The sequence below is a fragment of the Arvicola amphibius genome, chromosome 4, assembly GCF_903992535.2.
Source record: "Arvicola amphibius chromosome 4, mArvAmp1.2, whole genome shotgun sequence".
NCBI classification, from domain to species: Eukaryota; Metazoa; Chordata; class Mammalia; order Rodentia; family Cricetidae; genus Arvicola; species Arvicola amphibius.
In genome coordinates, this window is record NC_052050.1 from 76,596,644 (window position 1) to 76,620,256 (window position 23,613).

The 23,613-nt window shown below is 40.8% G+C and overlaps 1 protein-coding gene across 8 annotated transcripts in view; it reads right to left on the minus strand.

The window, feature by feature from the left end:
- Window positions 1-4,966: 4,966 nt before the first annotated feature.
- Window positions 4,967-23,613, minus strand: part of Pwwp2a (PWWP domain containing 2A) — a 40,936-nt gene continuing 22,289 nt past the window's right edge. For 5 of the 8 annotated variants that reach the window (XM_038324804.1, XM_038324806.1, XM_038324805.1 and 2 more), the window contains one exon: window positions 20,357-23,129. In XM_038324804.1, coding sequence (XP_038180732.1) covers window positions 21,467-23,062 — 1,596 coding nt within the window. In that variant the 5' untranslated portion in view covers window positions 23,063-23,129 and the 3' untranslated portion in view covers window positions 20,357-21,466. Of the gene's footprint in view, window positions 7,204-10,699; window positions 10,820-20,354; window positions 23,130-23,613 lie in introns of those variants that run through there. The other 3 variants (XM_038324802.1, XM_038324807.1, XM_038324800.1) reach the window with 3 other exon arrangements.

Here is a 23,613-nt window from a genome sequence, read left to right on the forward strand (position 1 = left end):
GCTTTTATACAGTAAATTCATACTCATGTGAGTCTATTCAGCTCACCATAGATTACTTAATTTTTCGCTTACATTATGTATTTATAGCATTGTTATTTTCTCCTTCCACTCTTGGGATCCTGGATGCCCTCCCACACTGTGCTAGGGATTTAACTCAGGACTTAGGCATACTAGGCAAGGGCTCAACCACCGAGTTCAAACTCTAAGGCCCTTGTGTCTTGGGCAGCTTAGACTTCTGTAGCTCAGCCTAACATTCAACTCAGCCTCAGTTGACAGAGCCTGAACTACCAGTCATGGTTCATTCAAATCTGTTTTGGTTTTTTTTTTTGTTTTTTTTTTTTTGGTTTTTTTTTTTGTTTTTTTTTTTGTTTTTTTTTTTTTTTTGTTTTTTTTTTTTTTTTTTTTTTTTTTTTTTTTTTTTTTCCTGCATGTGCCTGTCTTAACAGCACTGCAGCCAGTTTGGACACATTACACTCTGTACGGACACAGAGGCTGGGCCACTGCTAAGCCTGGCCTCATGACTCATGTTACAATAGTGGACCTACATCTACGCTTCAGCAGAATGCCAAGACATTGGCTCTTCAGAGCTGCTCAAGTACACGGCATTGTACTTGTCTTGGCATAGAAGATAAGGACCACTTTAAGAATGTTAGCTGGGGGGTTGGGCAGTGGCAGCACATGCCTTTAATCCCAGCACTCAGGAGGCAGAGGCAGGCAGATCTTGTAGGCCAGCCTGGTCTATAAGAGCTAGTTCCAGGGCAGGCTCCAAAAGTTATGGAGAAACCCTGTCTAAAAAAAAAAAAAAAAAAGTTAGTTGGGCTGATAGGTTTTTTGATGCTGAGTTCCTGATTTTGCCTCTAAAACTACTGCTATCAGTTCACAAGGTATTCAAGCCAGACATGGGCATTTTGGTGTCATTCTGAATAGACAGCAGGGTGGGAGTGAATAGCAAGTGTTAAACCTGAAAGATATGTTTTGCTGAGGCTGTATTATCCTGTGCTAAGCTGGCCTGAAAACCCTGCCTTTTACAACCAGCTTAGCAGGGGCTAGGATGTCAAATTGGAAAAGTATAATAGGAGTCCAAGAGACAGTTCAGACATCTGTGCAAGTTAATAGCTTTATTTGCTGGGGATGGGGGAGCTTTGAGACAGGGTCTCCTGTATCCCAGACTGGTCTTGAATTTAGTTATATAACTAAGAATGACCTTGAATTTCCTATCCCTGCTGAGCTTGCTTTTCAGATAGCAGTTTATGTTGTAGCCCAGGCTGGCCTCAAACTTATTATTTTCCTGTTTCACCCTCCTGAGTTCTGGGACCTGGCTAAGATCTTTAAAGGGAGACTGTACAAGTCAGATACTACACAGAAAAAAAGTAGTGGCAAGCCTCTGTGCTTTCCTTACCTAGGTTTTCCTCTAGGCTTGTCCTTGGGGGTTGAAAGCATGGCCCAGTTGCTGGAGTTCACCAGAGCTGGTCCAATACAGCATGGCAGCCTTGTTAGCCTATGTCCAGAGGCAGCTGTCAGTCCTGTACCTCTCTGCTCCTTTGGTCTTCTGTGGTTACTCCTTTATCCTGCCTCCTGTCTTACTAAGCCCTCCCCCCCTTTTTTTTTTCCTCATCAGATAAGGTCTCCTTATCTATCTAGTCTTGGTTGGGCTAGAACTCACTATAAAGACCAGAACTGCTGCAACTCAAGATATCTGCCTACTTCTGCCTCCCTAATCCTCAAGCATGTGCCACCGTGCCCAACACTCAGCCCCTACCTTCCTTACGGTACTGAATTCTATGACAGTCCTGTGTATAATGTATGTTCTCTGCACCCACATCTTTGCAAATCCCCGTGAATTCAGTTTGGTGGCTGTCAACTCCATCCTTGATCAGTTAAATCATTTGGATTCCCTTCAAGAAAGGAAGTTGGAGGCTGAGCTTGGCTCACACCTATAATCCCAGTACTTGGGAGGCAGATGCAGGAAGATCTGTCAGTATGAAGTCAGCCTTTTTTTTTTTTTTTTTTTTGAAAAAAAAATATAAAAGGAAGTTAGGTAGGGCTGGAGAGACGACTCAGCAGTTAATAACTTGTTGCACCTGATGAAGACCCAAGTTCAGTTTCCAGAACTTACATGATAGCTCGCAACCATTCAAAACCCGTTTCAGGGACTCTGATGCCTTCTGACCTCTGTGGGAACTAGGCATGTATGTATAGCACACGCAAACACACACACGTATTATGCAAGCAAAATATTCATTCACATAAATTTTTATAATATTTAATGGCCAGGCATGATAGCATACGCCTTTTATCACAGCACTGGGAAAGCAAAGGCAAATGGAAATGAGTTGAGAACAGCCTGGTCTACATAGTAAGACCCTGTCTCAAAAATAAATTTTAAAAAATCTTAATTACAAAGTTTGTGCTAGGGCTACAGCTCAATGGGAAGGTTGCCTAGTGGGTATGAGGCCCTATGGTCAGTTCAAATATCACAAATGCTGTATGCCAATACACACACACTCACACACACACACACATATGCTATGCACCTTAACTGGGCATGGTGTCTATGTAATCCTAGAATTTAGGCAACTGAGGTAAAAGTACTGGCTCAGGGTTGAGACTAGCCTAAGCCAACTCCTGTCTCATTGCTCCAGAAAGTAGCTGGGAGTCTGTCTCTTCAGTTTACTGTACAGGGAATATTATTTATTTCTAATCTAATCAGCCTAATGTTTGAAGTGTGCAGCTGACCTGAGCACACTACAGAGTTCATAAGTGGCCCTAAAATTAGAAAAATGGACTACTTGTGACCAAGAAGCTGTACTAAGATAGCCTTAGAACAGAATGACTACATAAAACCCTCCAAAGGTTAAAAATACCCTTCTTGTATTTCAAAGCATCAAGAACTTCAATCTCCCTGGTTACATTTTTTTTAAAGATTTATTTATTTATTATGTATACAACATTCTGCCTCGATGTATGCTCACACGCCAGAGGAGGGCGCCAGATCTCAGTACAGATGGTTGTGAACCACCGTGTGGTTGCTGGGAACTGAACTCAGGACCTCTAGAAGAGCAGTCAGTGTTCTTAACCTCTGAGCCATCTCTCCATCCCTCCCTGGTCACATTTTGTGCGTGTGCATGTTTATACATGTCTGTTATAGCATGTGTTTGGAGGTCAGAGAACAACTGTAGTCAGTTCTCAACCACATGGGCTCAAACTCAAATAGCAAGGCTTAGTGGCAAGTGCCTTCCCCTGCTGAGCCATCTATCTCGCCAGCCACCACCTTTACAATTCTTCTGAGATGGTTTTAATTTTTTAAAGATTACTTTCAATTTTCCACCCTTCCAAGGCCTACAAGCTATAAACCTCATCATACAGAGGCTTCCCAAGCCAAAACTTCCCACCTCCTCTTTCCCTTCACTTGAAACTTTGGAACTCGTGTTTTCTGCTATGGGATATTTTGTACTCTGTAAAGATTTGTCACTCATATTGGTTTAATAAAACACTGATTAGCCAGTAGCTAGGGAGGACAAACTAAGAGAATTCTGGGAAGAGGAAAGGCAGAGAGTCAGTCACCAGCCAGACACAGAGGAAGCAAGATGAGAATGCCTCATTGAGAAAAGGTACCAAGCCATGTGGCTAAACATAGACAATATAACATATAACAAATCTTATAATCTTATAATTTGTTATAAGATCTAGTTAATCATAAGCCTGAGCTAATAGGCCAAACAGTTCATAATTAATATAAACCTCTATGTGTTTCTTTGGAACGGAATGGCTATGGGTCTGGGTGGGACAGAAACTTCCATCAACAGTTTCCCACTCTGGGCATAGCAGGGCCTACTGCTCCCCAGCCCCAGCCCCACCCCCAATATCTGCCAATGGCAGTCTACAGAGAGCAGCTTGTGATGGTCACTGTCAGCAGGTCACTCCTCAGTCAGCTGCTAGCACTCATTGCTAGAACTGCTATCAAACCCTGAGAGTAAGAGGCCATTAGGTTGTCACAGATGTGAAAAACAGCTGCACTGGAAAAGCAGCACTGGCCTGCTGTGAGTATAGTGCCAAGCTGATACTCAAACTGGGCCACTGCCTGGGCTCACACTTGGCACATCATGCGCCACCAAAAATGAGCTTCCAGTCAGTACCTTGAAGCCAGAAATTCACAAGCTCAGAACTCGAAGAACTTTACAGCAGTCCTCAAAGGCCAGGGCTGGAAGGACTGAATGAAGCAAAAGAAGTATTTAGATGTTGAGGATGTGGGCTTTACTACTGTCTGTCAGACACACTGTTTGCAAGCATGGTTGGACCGCCTCAGAATAATGTACTATTGGCACATGAACTGATCCAGACTCTAGTGGCTTCTTATGGATATTCAGCTCAACTGAATCGAAGTGTTTGAGATGAAAGATTCCATATATCCTTTGTAGTACCAGGCAGCCTTCTAAAGGTTTGCTTTACTGAAATGGGGAGGTCTTTATCAGTCACACACACACACACACACACACACACACACACACACACACACAATCTCAATTGCCTGACAGGTTTTCTGAAACAAATTTTTTTCCTGACAAGCAAGAGTTTCTGTCTGGGTCAGGTCAATCCTATAGGCTATGGTAGAAATCAGTCTGTCTGGGTAGAATTCCTGGGGGGTAGGAGTGCTTGAAGCTGGTATGTATTTGATGACCTTGAACCGTTACCCTGAGTGCTGAGACTGCAGGTCCTGGACCCCCCACCCGTACTGTGCGTTGCCCACTCTAAGGCAGCTGTTTCCATCAGACTGCAGCCAGCCTCCACCTAGTCACAGGAGACCCATAAATCCTGAGTGCCCAAAACCTGCCGTGTTTCTTAGGAAGCTACACTACTTCCCAGAACATACAACTTTTTTAAAGAAAAACCAAAAAGCCACTTTTAAAGGTAACCCCTAAAAACGAAAACAGCTAACCCCCTACACAGCAAAACAGTTTTTAAATAATTAAATAAAAAAAATCAAAGACTTTATTGGATAACGTTACACAACATTCTTTAACATTTAACTCTGAGCAGATGGAAGGTGAGAACAATGTGTCATTCAAGTCTACAAATGAAATAGGCCTGTGGGGATTTGAAATACAGACAAGGTAGCATGAAGCAGAGCTTAAATATTAAGCAACTAAAGCAATAAAAATGAAATTGTAACATGGTAGGTCTAGATTTTAAATACCACCAAGTGTTTTTTTTTAATGAAAATCTAGTTTGTAATAAAATGCCTTTAAGGATTTGTCATGAAGAAAAAAATATGTAGATTCTTAAAACCTGATCTCTCCCAGTGCTTTTGCCTTCTTAATATTACTTTTTGGTCAATTCCATCACTCTACAAATAAAGATTTCTAAAGCTTAAAGGTTTCCTGATACAATCCATGCATATTTCACATGGCTTGGGAGACACCTGGTTCCTGAGTGAGCGTAAAAGTTACTGCTGGTGTTGGGGTCTAAGACAAGTCTGACCCCAGAGCCTGGAGCTGAGCTTCAAGTCTTCTCCACAGCTCCCTGCTGTTATATAGTTCCTGAGCCCATGTGATACGATGACGTCATGATGTGGATCCAAAGAGATCACTTGTAAAATGCAGTCAGGACTTGCCAGCACTTGCAGTGTTAGGATCTGAATTAAGCTCACTAGACTCCAGACTACCCGGCTTTTCTTCTTGAGTTATATAGCAAATCACAGTCAGGTATATTAAACAATCTAAAAATCCCACCCAGAGCATTTGTTAATCCTGAGCAATGGGCTGTTGGGTAATCTCACCCACACAGAAAGATCACAGAAAGTGAACTCTTGAGCCAAGTGCTCGCTCATCTGTTGTGTTTCTTTGAATGAGTTTTGTTAGTTTCTTTTCTTTTGGCTTTTTTTTTTCTTTTTTTCTTTTTGTAGTAAGTAATCAATATGGTGTTATCTTTCTGGTTTAAAAAATAAATCAGTATTGCCACTAAAAATCTTCAGTTTTATTATTAAAATTACGGCACCATCAAATATAAAATGCTTTAAAAATGTAGTACTAACAGGTCCATCTGATTTTCTCATGTGTTCTCCATTTATTAAACAAGAAAATTAAGGATTTTCATAATATGTATGTAAGCAAAGACAAGGAAAATCTGTGGTCTCTATTAAGAATTCATGTTCCATGCACCAAACGTTTAGGCTGTTTTCAAGGATCTGTTTCTGCCACTTGTCCCCCAGGGCCAAGTCTTCCCTGACACCTGCGAGAACGTCCTGCACTGAGAAGTAGGGGCTTCCTGCTGGGGAAAGAGGTCCAGATCAACACTGAAGCTGTCACCCTTTCTGAACAGCACCACTCAGTAGGGGACAGGTGATAATCAAAGCCTGTCCAGCTCAGGAGAATTATGAGCTAGTTCTTGGGAGTGTACGATTTCATTCCAAGGTCAACACTAGCCTATCCACTTGGGAGTCAAAATATGAAAAGGTAAGAATGTAGTTATGAAAATGTGCACAAAACGTTAAATACTAGTGGCAAATAAATACATCTTAGTATGCTCTAACAAGCAAACATATACTCAAGATAATACAGCCCTGTTTTATTTAAAAAAAAAAAGAGAGAGAGAGAGAGAGAGAGAGAGATCCACATTTTACTTGTGGGTGGGACGGGGCACTTAGCCATCCTTTCAGCAGGATGTCAGATCATCTTCCTCTTGTTTCTACGGGCACCTGAAGGAAACAGTGGCCTTAGCACATGTGACCATTGCTGTTTCACAGGAGCGCCATTTAAAACACACCTCTGCTCACTTCTGAACTGATAAACATAATCCTTGGAGAAAGCACAAAGGTTAAGTATGCAAAACAGTTCCACATTTCTGTACCATCCCATGCCTGGTAGTCCTGTCCAAACTACTGTTCACATTCAAAAGAAGCTATCGTCAGTGATTCTTCCGCATCGCACTGAGTGCGTCCTGCACGTGTTCACACCACTTTTCTCCTCACCTCATGCATAATTTATTGCAGCAGTTTGTTTCTTTTATACATATAAAAATTCCCTAATACCTTTTCTTCCATTCAGTCTACTCTGCCAGTGCCCTGTACAGATGACTGGTTTAGCCACTGCTTTAACATTTACTTCTTAGTGCAGCTTCAAACTCCCATCTTAGCCAGTCCTGATGCTCTTGCTCTGTCAAAGTGGCACACATCCAAGAAACCAGCAGTCTGTTAATGTCTTTGTGCTGAAATACAATAAACAAAAGGAAGAGAATGTAGTTAAGCACAGGTAACAACATGTGAGAAAAAGAAGCCCACAGATCGTGGGGTCACACCACATTTCTTTTAAATCACGTTTGACTTTTTTTTTTTTTTGTTTTTCGAGACAGGGTTTCCCTGTAGTTTCTAGAGCCTGTCCTGGAACTAGCTCTTGTAGACCAGGCTGGCCTCGAACTCAGAGATCCGCCTGCCTCTGCCTCCCGAGTGCTGGGATTAAAGGCGTGCGCCACCACCGCCCGGCCCACGTTTGACTTTTTAAATGCAGCCTACTGCCATTCTAGACCAGTAGAAGCATTAGCTGACCAAATTCCATCATACATGGCTGTCACCTTATTTCTTTTCTTAGGAATATTTGCAGAATTTTGACTTTTCTTTTTTCAAAGCAGGGTTTCTTTTTGTAGCCCTGGCTATCCTGAAACTCACTCTGCAGACCAGGCTGGCCTCAAACTCACAGAGATTCGCCTGTCTCTACCTCCACAGTGCTGAGGTTAAAGGTGTTCACTACCTTCATTATGTTTTTATTTCTAAGTTACAATACATCAAAATAGTAGACAGAGACTCCTAGGAAATACCAGCCTTTCCTTAGGACAATTAACCTATCATCTCTTTTAAATGTTCTTTTAGACAGGACTCACCATGTAACTCTGGCTGGCCAGGAACTCATCAAGAACCGCCTGCCTGTGCCTTCCCTGCTCGGATTAAAGGTGTGAACCACCATACCGAGTCCACCACCCCACTTTCCTTTTTTTGGGGACAGGATCTCTTGTAGCCCAGGATTACCTCAAACTCACTATATAGTCAAGGCTGACCTTGAACCCCTGATCTTCCTTGCCTCTATCTCCTGAGTGCTGAGATTAAGGTATACAATACACATCATCAAAGCTAGCTGCTCAGTCTTAAGCAAATTTATATACAGAATCAAGTGACATTAAAAATCAGCTACAGAGCGCAGTATACTATTTACACAAGCCACAGGGGTCTGGGGGAGCCTCCCAGAGTCAGACACATCAGAAGGCAAGGAAAGTGCTATTTTGTTACTAGACCACTTCAGTGCACTGACCAGTGCCCCTTATTACACCTGGCCACCCACAAGGCATCCTTCAGTAGACTTCTGAGCAAAGGCAGGAGCCCAGGCCAACTGGCAGACAACATGGCTTATAGGAAGCACTGTCATGCAGCACGGTCAGACTGCCCAACGTTATCAAACAGCACAGAAAGAAGTGGGTGCCCACTACCCTCCGGTCCTTAGCTGTGCCCACAAAATTGGAGCTCGAGACCCAGGAAAGAAAGATGATCTTCATTTAATATTCTTAAACCAAAGATAATGCTATTGCAGTGGAATAATAAAACAAACTGAATGCAGAAAGAAGGAAAAGCACTCATCTTTCCTAATATTTAACACATACATCAAAGTCAGATCTCCCCCATGGTTTGAAATACTTGATTTTATGTTAACTTCCCATTACCATGGTTCATTGTCCTGGTCATGTAGGCCCTGAGTCAGGGCCTATAAAATAAACTCCACAGAGCATTCTGTCATGTGTCTTTCAAGCAGCAATAAATGACTTCAAGCCAAAATATTGCAAGCCTCAAGGTGAAGGGCCCATGTATTTGTTGCTTCTGAAAAAAAGGATGATTAATGAATGCTGATTTTAATTCAACTTTCTGAAAATAAAATGGCTGGCTAACATGACTGCAATAGTAAGTCACAGACTCACAAAGAACTTAGGAAGTAAATGTACCCTTTTATAAACTAAAGGAGAAAGAGGGTGGGGCAGTGCCCCAACTGTGCCTTTCAAAATCTGGTTTTAATGTAAGGCCTACTGAAGTTCAATTGAAGACCAAAACAAGAAAGCCAAGGACTCCTATGAGAAGTCTAGAAAGTCAAAGGCTCTATTACCTCAATAGACTATATTAAGGTAGCTACCATGCCTATCTACATAAGAGTCCAAAATTCTTACACAATATTCAATGCCAAATGTCTCACTTTGAACCAGTATCAAGGCTACAGTTCACATGCAACAATACAATTCTCCAGGAGCTCCACAAACAGCAGGTCAAATAACCACGGTATAACTGCTATCCAGAGGACTAAATACTTTTTCAAAGAAAGTAATAAAAGATAAGTTTAGGAGCTAGAGACATAACTCGGAGGTTAAGAGTACATTATTGCTCTTGCAAAGAACCTGAGTTCTGTTCCTAACATCTACATCAAGTAGCTCCCAAATGCCTATAAATCCAATCCAAGGGACTTGAGGCCCTCTTCTGGCTTCCAAGCACACACATCTGGCATACAGTCATACATACACACTGGCATATAGTCAAACACACATAAATGAAAATAGCAAAACATAAAAAGATAAACTCAAAAGGAACAACCAAAATCCCTAAACCTTTCCCACCATTTAAGAGTCCAAAGTCAAACAATTTTATACACTATCCATTAAGTCATCTATAGAACTAGATTACAACCACATTCTGATGCTATCTTACCATGCCTCTAAAGTTCTGACTCACCTTATACAAATGACTATGAGTTTTAAGATTTACTTACTAAGCACACGCATACATGTTTGTCTCTTTTTCTTTTTGGAGACATGGTCTCACTACGTAGACCTGGCTATATTGGAACTCCCTAGGTAGACAAGGCTGACCTTAAACTTGAGATCGCGTACCCCTCCTCCAGAGTACTGCGATTAAAGCCATGCACCACCACAATAGGCCACCATATACATATTCTTTTTTCTTTTTGTTTTTGTTTTTTTTTTTCAAGACAGGGTCTTATTATATATCCCTGGCTGTCCTGAAACCCAGAGATCGCCTGCCTCTGCCTCCCAAGTGCTGGGGGTAAAGGCATGGTTCAGCATGCCTGGCCACATACATATTCTTACACATTCTTTTCTCTTTTTAAAGGCAGATTCTTGGTTTCCCCAAGCTATCCTCAGACTCACTAGAGTAGATGAGGATGATCTTGAGCTTCTGGCCTTCCTGCCTCCACCTTCTGAGTGCAAGGTTGGCACGCGTCACTATGTCTGGTTTACTCAGAACTTGGTGGAGGCAGACAAAGACACTCTACCTACTGAGCCACATTCCCATCCCCTATAGTCCTATACATATAGTAGTAACTAACAAAGAAGTTAAAGTGACAAAGATTGAAACTGAAAAACTAACCAAGTCCCTGATTTCCAGGAACCATCAGTTGCCATCTAACCTAAGCCTACAATGGACCTATTTGATTCACACCACAAAGCTACTCTCAATATAGATACTCACAGGAGGCTCTACTCTAGGAAACTCACTTTTAGTTCCTAGAAATGATTACCTAGAGGAAGTACACCCAACTACCAAGGTCAGAGAAAACTAACAAATCCTTTGAAGCCTAGCCTAATCTACTTCAGGGATGTGGTTAAGTGATGATGTGGTGCCCTCTTCACTTTGTGGCAGGGCTTAAGACAGACAGACCTGCCCGCTTCACAGTTAACTTCAATGCTCCTAGTCTGAATCCACAGTGGTCTGTCAGACACTGTAAGGGAGCAGCAGGACTCGTCACTGTCTGATGTAATAGCTGCCATTTGTTGAGACCTATGGTAGAAAAAACCAAGTTAACAAAAATAGAGCAGTCAGTTGAGATCTTTTTAATCCATCTTACAAAAAAATTTAAAAAAATAAGACTAAAATTAATTTAAACTTCCTAATGGGTTTATTCTGGAGAAGTTGCCAGCTTCCAACAACAAAGCTTTGGTACTGCAGAGCTTCAATAGCCATGTGGGTACCCCAACCATGGCCAGGAGAGGGCACTCTTGTGTGCACATCCCATTAGATGCAGAACGCAACATGGCAAGGTGCCCTCCAATAAGCCTATAAATGGAAGAGAAAATGCTAACTCACATTTTATGTCCCTGAGCACGAAAAAAAGAAAAAGAAAAAGAAAAAAAGAAACAAAAACAAAAAGTTTACTGTCTAACACTAGCCTGTTCTTGGAGTCTTGACCTGGACAGTTCAGCGGGCTAACGTTTTCACCTCCTGCATATTATACCATTCAGAAGCTCAAAGACCATCACAAGCCCTTTCTGCTTGAGTGTTAATGATAGCCCTTGCATAGCTTCAGGTTCTAACTGGCTGAGAAGAACAGGTTTTATTAACATGATAAATTTTCTGAGAACAGAACCTTAAATGTGAGCACAATTCAAATAAAAGACTACTATTTTAAGGCTGCTATTTTGCTTTGAGGTGGGGACTCACACTACAGGCTGGGGCTGGCCAAGAACTCTGTTGCCCTGGCTAGCTTCAAACTCCTAGCTTGGTTTTCTAGGTGCTGGGATTACAGGCATGAGTTTTATATTTTAAAGGTATTTAGTTGCGTGTGTACTTGTATAGCACAGCCAACTCTGGGACCATTCTATTATTATTTACTTTTATAATTCACAATCAGAGCCAGTGGTGGTGGTACATGACTTTAATCCCAGCACTCAGGAGACAGAGGCAGGTGGATCTCTGTGAGTTTGAGGCTAGCCTAATCTACAAAGTGAGTTCCAAGATAGTCAGGGATACACTGAGAAAACCTGTTTTGAAAAACTTTTTAAAAAATCACAATCAGGCAGGGCATGGCTATGCATAGCCTTAAATCTCAGCAGAAGCAAAGGCAGGTGGATCTCTAACATAGCTAGCTGCAGTACAGCCAGAGCTACGTAGTGAGGCCTTGTCTCAATAAATTAAAATTCCAGATCAGAAGCAGTAAAGTTGTAAATTACAAAAATTTCTAAAGTAAGCTGTCCTGCCACGAAAAGCCCAATGTATAAATACAATTACCTCTGAATTCTAGTTTAGAGGAAAATAATTCTTTAAAATGAGGTTCAATAGTAAGGTTTTACATGGGAGTCTGAGTACACTATTAACTAAAGCAACAGCAACTACACAAGAGAAAAGGAGCCAGCACACTAAAGCTTGTTCTGGGAAATGTCTATCATGAGATCAACTTCCAGCCACCACCTAAGCTATGGATAGTAGGCAGATGCTGAGGGAATTACCCCCTCCCCCCAACAGTGAGTGTATGTTTCTTGAAACAGTCTCTCTACGTGACTCTGGCTATCCTGAAACTTGCTATTTAGACCAGGTTGGCCCAGAACTCAGGTACATCTGCTTCTATCTCACAAGTGCTGGAATTAAAGGTGTGCACCGCCAGGCTAAACCAGTCAGTTTTGTCTAAGGATAAAGCCCTAGTAAGTCAATCATGCTCCAGTGGTGGACGCCAGGGTTATAAAAAAAAATACATTAAAAAAGAGGACATGAAGTTGGTGAGTAGATCTGGCAGCAGTTAGAGGGAGAAGCAGATAAAACCAAAACAGTATGAATTCCTCAAAGATTTTTGTGTTTGAGCATTTTGTCTACACATATGAGCACTACATGTCTGCCTAGAGCCCATGGAAATCTAAAGGCGGCATTAGATCCCCTAGAACTGGAGTTACGTATGGGTGCTGAGAAACAAACCCAGGTCTTCTGCAAGAGCAACAAGTGCTCTTAACCATACTGAGCTATCTCTCCAGCCTCAAATAACCATATTTTTACAAACTAATTGATCTCTGATTTTATGTAAACAAACAGATCAGGGATGAGTTCACCTTTTCTACTGCAGCTTTTAACATGCTACATAAAACCTCAGCATGTCAATTTCAATACAGTCTGCTTGGAGCATGGTGCTAATATTGCAGATGAGCTTCCCCTCAATACTTTCGGGGTCTTCAAATATTTTTTGGAAACTTAGCACTCATGTAGAATATCTACTAGGAAAAACCAAGGAACCCTGCCTAAGACACAATAAAGGGAAAGATACCCCACCGGCATGAAAAGGCAGCAATCTCAAGCTCAGAAGTTCCTTGTTTTGTCCTCTAAAATAAATCCTACTTGTGACAATAATGTTCTCATTGATCAAGAAGCCAATCAGAAGAGGTTAAGTACACAATTCCCCTGTAGAGTCAAGGAAAGGAGAAACAGGAGGCCATACTTAGTGCAAATCAGGACTGAGAAAGTAAGTTTCTGACTATATGCATGAACCCACAATTCCACTATAATACTCACTATAAATTCCAATACAAGTATAATGCAATGTGAGCAAAAAGGAAATACAGAAGAAACATTCTAGTTTTTTGACCAGTTACTGATTACTCGTCAGAGCTTTAGACAAACCGCACACATTTCTTCCCAGTATACTTGGACTCACATCAAGATGTGCCACTCCCAGACAGATCCTTCACTAAAAGAACAAAGTGGAGGGAGAAGGACTGACCGTACATTTGTAATCAACAACATCTCAAAATTAACATGAGTAACAATGACAATCCTCTGGGAAATATGACCACAGCACAGTTCTCTCCTCCTACCTTGTCAGACTGTCAGGTTTGGCAGCAAGCTCCTTTACCTACTGCACCATCTTGCCAGCCCTAGATGAGAATTTCTACTTAAACCTATGTTTACTGTGAGCAGGATGAGAGAGTACTAGATAGTCTTGAGGTGTGTTAAGTTAAATATGATACTATAATGAACTTTAATCAGACATGGTGGCAAAACTGTCATCTCAGAACTCAGTGAGGTAAAAACAGGATCAACAGTTCAAGACCAATCTCAAAACAAAACAAAAATCACCCAAACTTCCAGGGAGTATATGCTACCTCTAGCTATTTGTGATTCAAAATGCTATTACAGGGGGCTGGAGGGATGGCCCAGAGGTTAAGGGCACTGACTGTTCTTCCAGAGGACCAGGGTTTGATTCCCAGCACCCACATGGCAGCTCACAACTGTCTGTGACTCCAGTTCCACGCAATCCAACGCCCTCACACAGACATATACGAAGGCAAAAAAACCAATGTGCATAAAATAAATAAATTTTTTAAAAGATGCTATTACAGAAGCTTAAATAAAACTTTGCATTTATGCTAAGTTCATAACGTTTGACAGACAGTATTAAAAGCTACCAGAATGAGGTTTCTCTGCTACACACAAGTGGCTGGTAATTATGAACAGCATTCACATAGGCCACCAGGCACTCTTCTATGGCCTTAAGGACATAAATTAGCAAGATTACCTTCTGAGGTGCTGCTATCCATTCTCCCCATTTCAGACACTGACATAACCTGACTAAGATCGCACTGTTTTTAAGAAGAAACTGAAATCAGGCTAGGGCATCTGGCTCAAGAGTTCACACTTTTAATTATGTGTCTACAAAGAGACAAACAATATTCTTTGATAAAAGGCTGCTATCAAGCACAGCTGATGCCAAATTGATGGTGTTCAAGCTCCCCTCCATCACTAATTTACTCTCTCTTACCTTTCTACATAAACAACCACTTTAAGTAACAAAAAACTTCCATTTCATTTTTCCAGGAGGAAAATATGCTCCTCAGGCTTTCAATAGTTTGGTTTGGTTTTGTTTTTGTGGGGTCACACAAAGTATGTCAATCTTACTATGTAGCCTGGGCTAGCTTCGGATCAGGATCCCCCTATCTCCATACCAGACTTCTTTAACAGCTTCTAAAAGAATCTCTCATGAGAGTTAAATAAGAGACATTAATAATTGCAAAATACCTTGAACACTTAAAAAGACACTCTTGCTAAAATTTACCACATTGATGTTTTGTTTTTTTGAGACAGGCTCTGTCTTAGAATTCTGTAGGCCAGGCTGGCCTTGAAGTCAGAGATTCGCCTGCTTTTTCTTCCCAAATGCTGGGATTAAAGGTGTGCACCACTATTACATGGCATATTTTTTTTAAAAAAGTGATCATAAAAGTTTGACATCCAGGCCCAATTTAGTAACTCATGCCTGTAATTACTACTCAAAAGTTAGACACAAAAGTCAGCCTAGACTACATGAGACCTTCTTTCAAACAACAAAAACCTTAACTTACAAACACACACAAATACATACATATAGAGGGAGGGAGGGAAGGAAGAGAATAGAGAGAATGTCCCCTAATACTTCAGCTATGAAGGACTTGGCTTTCCTTATAGACACGAATATCAGTATAGAAGTTTTGAGGTTTTTCTTTCCAGTTTTAAGACAGATCCATGTACCCCAGGCTGGCCTCAAACCTGCTATTTAACCAGTGCTTACCTTCCTGACTGACCTTCCTGCTTTTTACAAAACAATGTAGAATCTGTCTTCACATCTCTAGAGTAGGGCATAGTGGTACAGGCCTACAGTCCTGATATTTCAAGTCAGAAGTCGGTGTTGGATTCCCTGGAACTGGAGTTACAGGCTGCTGTGAGCTGCCTGATGTGGGCTCTGGGGATAGTATGTACTTTCATCTGCTGACCATCTGTCCAACCTCCATTATCAACATAAGTTAAATGGCTCCATTATTGACAAAAGTAATCCACAAGATTATTAAATGGTTACTATTTGAAGATTATTTTAACTAAAAATTCTTTAATAGGCAAATGTAATCATATTAATACACCTTTTACAAAGGCACAGCTACAGTTCTTAAGTATAACACATATTAACAAGGATAGCTAGAGAATCTCCCCATGTAGAACTGCAGATACGCAGCAAGGAGTCCTGGAAACAAGCATTCCTAATACCAATTCTCAGCAAATTTAAAATTCTATTAAAAATACAGATTATAAATTACTCTTCAATCCCAGCATTTGTGAGCTAAAGCAAGATTGTCCTGTGGGCTAGAAACCAGCCTGGGCTGGAGTGACCTAGTTTCAAAAAAACCAAAATGAGGAGGGAAAAAAGCAAAACAAACAAACAAAAAAACCCATGCAAATTACAGATGGACAGTGGTCACGGTCGCACAATACAAACATACTTAACACCCTTTAAAACTGCCCAACTGAGGGTTGAAGAGAAGGCTCAGAGTTCCAAAGGCTTGTAGCTCATTTCTGAGCACCTACATCAGCAGTTCCAGGGACACTAACACCCTCCCTCTTCTAGCCTCTGAAGGCACTGTACCTGTGGCAGGCGCACACACACGCGCACACACACACACACACACACACACACACACACACACTAGTTTTTTTAATTGTACAATTAGGGCTGGAGAGATGGCTCAGCGGACAACGGATAAGAGCACTGAATGCTCTTCCAGAGGACCAGGGTTCAATTCCCAACACCCACATGGCACCCAGCTCACAACTGTCTGTAACACCAAGATCTGACACCCTTACACAGACATACATGCAGGCAAAACACCAACGCACATTAAATACAAATATATAAATGACTTTTAAACTGTACAATTAAAATGGTTTTAAGATGGAAGGCAAGCACCACATATGGTCTACATAGCAAGGCTACACAATGAGAGCCTATCTAAAAAAAAAAAAAAAAAAAAAAAAAAAAGACTTTAGACTGTGATCCAAATACTCAGGTGGCTGAGACAGAAGAATCACTGAATGTTCAACCAGCCTGGACCACATAACCACATAACAAAATCTTTTAAGAAGCAAGTAGCCGGGGCTGGAGAGATGGCTCAGCGGTTAAGAGCATTGCCTGCTCTTCCAAAGGTCCTAAGTTCAATTCTCAGCAACCACGTGGTGGCTCACAACCATCTGTAATGAGGTCTGGTGTCCTCTTCTGGCCTGCAGGCATACACACAGACAGAATATTGTATACATAATAAATAATAAATATTAAAAAAAAAAAGCAAGTAGCCCCCAAATGGTAAATTTTCGGTCATGTCTATTTAAATATGTATAAAATTATAATTCATTTTCATAAGGCAGTTGTTTTTAACTAAAGATGTGGGAAAAATAAAGGAGGGAAATCCAAGCTGGGGTACGCTACAAGGGCAAGCACCACAAAGACAAATTTTGATAGTGCCCCCTTTTGACTAGAGTAAACTTAGAATCAATTATCATGGCAAAAATATCCAAATACTCTGTAAAAACTATAATAAATCATTTATCCCTGTGACCTTTTAATTAATGCAATTGTGACTGAATGAAGGCCTGAATATAGTAATCATACCTAACCTGTACAAACACAGTAAGAGTCTTGCAAGTAAGAACTAGGTGGAAATAGTAAACACAGCTTGGCCACTGTCTCCTGGCAGGAAATGGAATGGCACCAGCCCAACATTAGTTCTCAATTCCAGATATTATATTAGAGTGTTAATAGCTATATCAGCACAGCTCCAAAGCAAACACTGAACTGGTGGTGGTAGTGCATGCTTTTAATCCCAGCACTCAGGAGGCAGAGGCAGGCGGATCTCTGAGTTTGAGGCCAGCCTAGTCTACAAAGCAAGTTCCAGGACAGCTTTGGCAGTTACACAGAGAAACTGTGTCTCAAAAAAAAAAAAAAAAAAAAAAAAAAAAAAGGAAGGAAGGAAATGAAGAAAGGGAGGGAGGGAAAGAGGGAGAAAAAGAAGAGAGGAAGAAAGAGGGAAGGAGAAAGAGAAATAAACAAAAAGATCTTAACTATCCCTGGCCAATTTCCTATTGGAAACCACCACGTAGAACTAAAACCTTTATTACTAATTTTTCTAGAGATAGCAATTTGCCACCATTTCAGCACAAACCATAGAACATTCACAAATTAGAAGAGAAAATCTAACTTTACATGTATACTATCAATTTCTGATTTCTGCTCAGTCTGACCCTTTGCAATGTCTGAACATGTGTTCTTTCAATAACCAACTTTAGAAGGGCACAGCCTCTCTTAATGGGATAAAATTCAGACCCATTATAAAGCTAATTTCATATCAGTTCCATGTTGCCTGCCTACAATGTCTTCAGACTTAAGTTCCTGTTTGTTCCACTTGGTACTAAGTTACAATAACCATCACTAAAATTTTGTCCCCAGCCACATGTTGGTGCATGCCTATAATACCAACACAGAAGAGCCCAAGGTTAGCCTGGGTTATATAGTGGCTTTTAGGATATCCTGGGCTATGCAGTAAGATCCTGCTCCAAAATTAGAAAGGAAGGAATAAGGAAAAAAGGGGGAGGAGGTAAGGGGAAAAGGAGAGAGAGGGAGAGAGAGTGCAAAATCCATCAGGAGACTGGAGATGATGAAGCTGTTAGTAGAGTCCCTGGCTACTACAAAGAAAAATCTGAGTTCAAACCCCATCACCACAAAAACTGTGTGTAGTGGTGAACACCTGAAATCCCAGCATGAAAGATGGAGGCAGGAAGATCAAGAAGTTGGAGGCCAGCCTAGGATACATGAAACAAGACATTTAGGGACAAACCATCCAAGTCACAGATTTCAGACTAGTAGTGAATTCTAGTCATCTCCTTCTCAGGACTCTCTTACATGTTCTCCTGTTCTCTGGGAATAAACTAGGACGGAATAAACCTCTCTTCTATTCAAACGACCAGTCTGCTTGTTTTCCAAATTCTAAAAAATGAAAAGGAAAACATACTTTTGAGGTATTAAATTTTTAAAGAAACCATTTTTTATTAAATTTTTTCATTGATTTTACATACCATCCAGTCTCCCCATCCCCGTCACTCCTCTGTTTAGAAAGGGGCAGGCCTCCCATGGGAGTCAACAAGGCATGTCACATCACTTTGAGGCAGAACCAAGCTCCTTCCCCTGCATCAAGGCTGCGCGAGGCATCCCTGGTTCCAAAAACCCACCAGGGACAGGTCCTGATCCCACTGCTAGAGGCCCCACAAACAGACCAAGCTACACAATTGGAAAGACCATTTTTACAACTTTCTCACTTTGTTTCTGCCCTTGCTCATCCTTGCCTGTTAGCCAATTTTCTTACACTGGAGATTTGTCTAAGTCAATTTTCTCTCCTCAAGGAGAAAACAAGCCAAATCAAAAATGCCCACTTGGGTTATAGCCATACAAAAAGTGCCCTTCATCTTCTCAGAGAAAACTTAGTATCTCCACTTGCAATAGATACTAGTCACCTGGCTTGAAAAACTCTATTGGAGTATTTTTTTTAAAAAAGTCTCTCGTTATATAGCCTAGAACTCACTCTGTAGACCAGGCTGGCTTCAAACTCAGAGAGGTGATCAGCCTGCTAGGATTAAGGTGTGCACTAGCACACACACAGTCAAATACATTAGTTTATGTTTGCCTGGGTAATCTCAAACTCATCAAATCCTCTTGCCTCCATCTCCCAAATGCTAGAACACACCACTACACCTAGCTGAATGTTAATTACATACTCCACAATCACATACTGTATTTCCCTTGAAGCTTCTAAAATAGCACAAATGGTTTATTCATCAAGGTACATTCGCCAAAGCACCTGACTATATTAACCACACCTACTTTCAAAGTCACTATTACAACAAAACAGCCCAGATCACTACACAAGCTTTAAAATTGCATTTTAGGTGACTCTTGCTTAAATCAATTTTTCAAAGAGACCCAAATAAATAAGTACTTTAATCTAAAACAAATACTCAGAAAACCTAAAGTTATTTCCCTTGTAAACCCTCTATCACATGGTTAACTTTTGGCCTGTCATAGATCATTTTAAACAGTTTCTGTTTGCAGGAAAGAATATGCATCTTTTTCTTTTATTGTGTGTTTATTAAAATCAAAAAGCATTGACTGAGTTCTCCCCCAAAAATTCTAATTTTTTCCTAAAAATAATCAGGTATAAAGCTTAAGGAAGTTAATTTCCAAATTTCATTAATCTTTATTATTAATTCCACAGTAACTAATATATCTCTCACTGGATTACTTTAGAAATCCACAAAAGTTTACCTTTTTATATTTCATTAAGTACCAAACTGAAATTATACCAAATTTAAAAAACAAAAATTAAAAAAAAAAGTTTGAAAGCAACTTATTTTTTGCAATCACTTTGCCTCCACAGGCAGTGAGACTACTTTCCCAGCATACGGGAGGCAGAAGCAGAGGAGGCATGACTCTGAACTTGAGGTCAGCCTGGCCAGCCACGGTGACATAGTGAAACTCTCTCTCTCAAAAAAAAAAAAAAAAAAAAAAAAATCTTAATTAAAATAGGATTACTAGCCCCAGAGGCAGTGAAATCTGAGGCAGAAGACCAAACAGAGCAAACAACAATTAGCTAATTTTCAAAGCACATGGTAATTTATCAAGGCTAAAACTGAAAAAAATTAAGAGCATTCATGAAGTTGGTGTAACTAGAATTCTATCAGGTGACATTACTACAGAGCCTCACTATAACTCTTGCTATTTTAATTTTACCTATTCTCTGATAACATTCCCTGACAGGGCAAATAGAAAACTAAATCTGATTTCTCATCTTTTCTAATCACTATAATAAAGAATAATTTTCTACTATTTTGAAACTGTTCAAAGCTTTTTGAGAAACACACACAAATAATTTGATTTAGTTGATTTTATTTAGCTTTTTTTTTACATTCCAATGCATTACACAATTACATTTCTCATTTTCTAACCTGCAAACAGATTACCTTAAACGGAAATGCTTCTTAAAAATTATCAAATTAGATACATTCAAAATGCAACAATTACACATGACATTAGTTCATCACAAAGTATAAATCACTAGGGCACTGTCCTAAGAATTTAGGACCAGCCAGTCAGGAGAAATCTGACCAAATATGCACTATTCACATACCCCAAATAAAACCTATCTAAACTTCCCCACCAAAAGTCTGAAAGTTTGTTTATGTTCCCACTGGACAAGAGTGGTAACTCAGGCCTGTCCAGTCTTTATAGTTTTAATCCCAAATACTGGACAATGTGTATAGCCTGGTCTATAACTAAACAGCAAGCATTCCAATTTGTCATAGCAGGCATCTCAGTTTGTCAAACACCCAATATCAAACTTTTATATCATTATGTGCATAGAAAGTCTAAGTGTTCACTAATTATTAAATAAGTAGTCATTAAATATCCAGTTCCCCAGCTCACCAGCCCTTACTAAAACCCCAAATATGCAACCCATGTCACATGGTGACAGGCAATAGTTTATATATGTGTGTGTATATATACAATAAATACAAATGGCAAATAACAGTCCCTGCAAAAATTCAATTTCATTTGAGGCTATGGCTTCTATGCCTTAAGATGGTTTTAGATTTCAAATTTGGAAAATACTGCTAAAAATCTCACTTCCTTAAGAGAAAATTTGACAGAATGTTCAGTTTTACGCTTCTTAGTCTAAAAAGACTTATAGGCTATATAAGTATAAAAAGCCAAGTGAGTGCAATTTCCTTCCAGTTTGGTCAAACTAGCTAGTAGAAACAATTCCTAACTAACCAGGGACCTGTGGCAGCTCCAGCAGTTCTCGCCTACCTTACTGTCCATGTTCACGTTTCAAACTGTGTCAACAAAGCCCGCACTTCAGGGGTCAGCTGCTTAGCAGCCTTAGCTGCCTCTGTGATAGCCCTGCGATACAGACCCTTTCTCTTCTTATTAAAGCGTAACTGGAAGTTCTCTAAAAAGGGGGAGAGTTGTGAAAGAGCAAGGAGAGATGTTGTTGGAGATGCAAACCATGAGATACGGGCCTCCTGTCGGGCTAAAAGGCCATTATCTTTCCGGCTTACAGTTATGGTAAGAATTCGGGCTGGCCACCATGGGAAGCCATATATCTTGGCCCAAACAATGTCCCCTACACATATGGTCCTCCCATCTGGTGTGATACATTTAGAGACATTTTTGGAAAAGATTTTCATTTTCAAGGAATTACTGAGGCTTTTCTCTTCCCTTGAAGAGGAGGAAGTGGAAGAAGTGGAAGGTGCACGCATACTGCCTGGAGGAAAAACAAAGCTCTCAGAAGAGCTACACTCAGAGTTGGAGGATTTCAAATCATCCATGCTATCAATGCTACACACTGAAGCACCGGAAGAGTCAGATTTCTCTTGATTTAGGGTCAGGTAAACAGAGATATTGCTTTTGCTGCCCTTTTTGCCCACCGTCTGCAGTTCCTCCTGCTCACCAGGCACATACACTTCGCTTGTGTCCTGAACCTCACTGGCGGCCTCTTGCGGGCCTTCTGAGGGACTCTGATTTTCTGAAGGGGCCTCACCTGCTGAGCGGGTGGAGGTGCAGCGAGACTGCGGCTTAGGAGCCAGCTTGCCACTCCGAATTTTCTCCAGTCCTGTCTTCAGAGAAGAGTCATTTTCTTCATTCCTGTACCTCTGCGGTTTTAAACGCACTCGAGGTGGGAGGGAACCTGAGCTAGGATTCTGATAGCGCCGTGTGAAATGGACTTTCGGGTGGGTGTTTTTGGAAGTAGAGGTTTCACTCTGCTTCTTCTGTGCCTTTTCTTTGGCAATTTTCAATACTTCCCGAGCTTTTGCGTGATCCATGTTCTTGCTCTGGAGCACTTTCTTGGTACTTAACTGAGCTTTTGACGTGTTTGCCTGAGCAGAAACTTTGACTACTCTGCCTCTGCTGTGAGCCATATTGGAAACCCTCACCACAGCGTTTCTTCTCTGGCTTTCGTTTTGGTTTTTCCCGTCCACTTTATGGTCAGTTTTCAGTTTTTTGTTCATAGTAGCTACACTGTCATTTCTCCGTTTTTTATCTTCATACCTAGAAGAGTCACTGCTACCTTTCCTAATTTCCTTCTTTTCTGCAACAACACTGTTTTTACACTTATCACACAGGACTTGCCTGGGCCGTAGCTTAATTGCATTCATTATTGAAGTGGGTTCTTCCCTGTACATTTTTCGTTTGGGTCGCTTAATTTTCCGAGGAGGTGGCTGAGGTATTGATTGGTTATATGTGTCCCTGATAAACAAGGGGGGAGGATAAGGTGCTCCTTCGTGGAAGAGAGGAGGTGGCTTGGAAGTCCACAGGTGCTCAGGAGGAGGGACTGGAGAAAGGTTATCGGGAACAGCACCATTCACTTCCCGCTTGACTTCTATCCCTTCTTGGAATGTGTTACTTTGGAGCTGCATGGCGTCCGGTTTATCCTTATATTCCCTTTTGGGAAATACTGTCACAGGGATCCCATGGGGCCCAAACCTTTAAGGAAATGGAAGAACAAAAGAAAGCTAGTGAGTTTCATCTGTAACTCAACATCTGAAACATAATCAACTTATTAAGTATCTATACAACAAAAATCAAAAATATACCATTGCTTTTTCCAAAGCAACAAAAATCTCCACTTCTTTTGGTTCTATATTTTAGAGAAAACCAGAAATAATCCAAATGGTTACCCTAAACAATACCAGAATAGTTGGCTTTACTTACAATAGACCTTTCTGCTATCAGACATAATATGAAATGCCATGTGGTATTATACTCACTGGACCATGGACATTTTTCAGTAAATGCAGCCATACTTTAGATATAATCACTTTCCTTTGGCCTAATTTCTCTCAAAAGCTTAGTAAAAGCCGGGCGGTGGTGGCGCACGCCATTAATCCCAGCACTCTGTAGGCAGAGACAGGTGGATCTCTGTGAGTTTGAAGCCAGCCTGGTCTACAAGAGTGAATTCCAGCCGGGC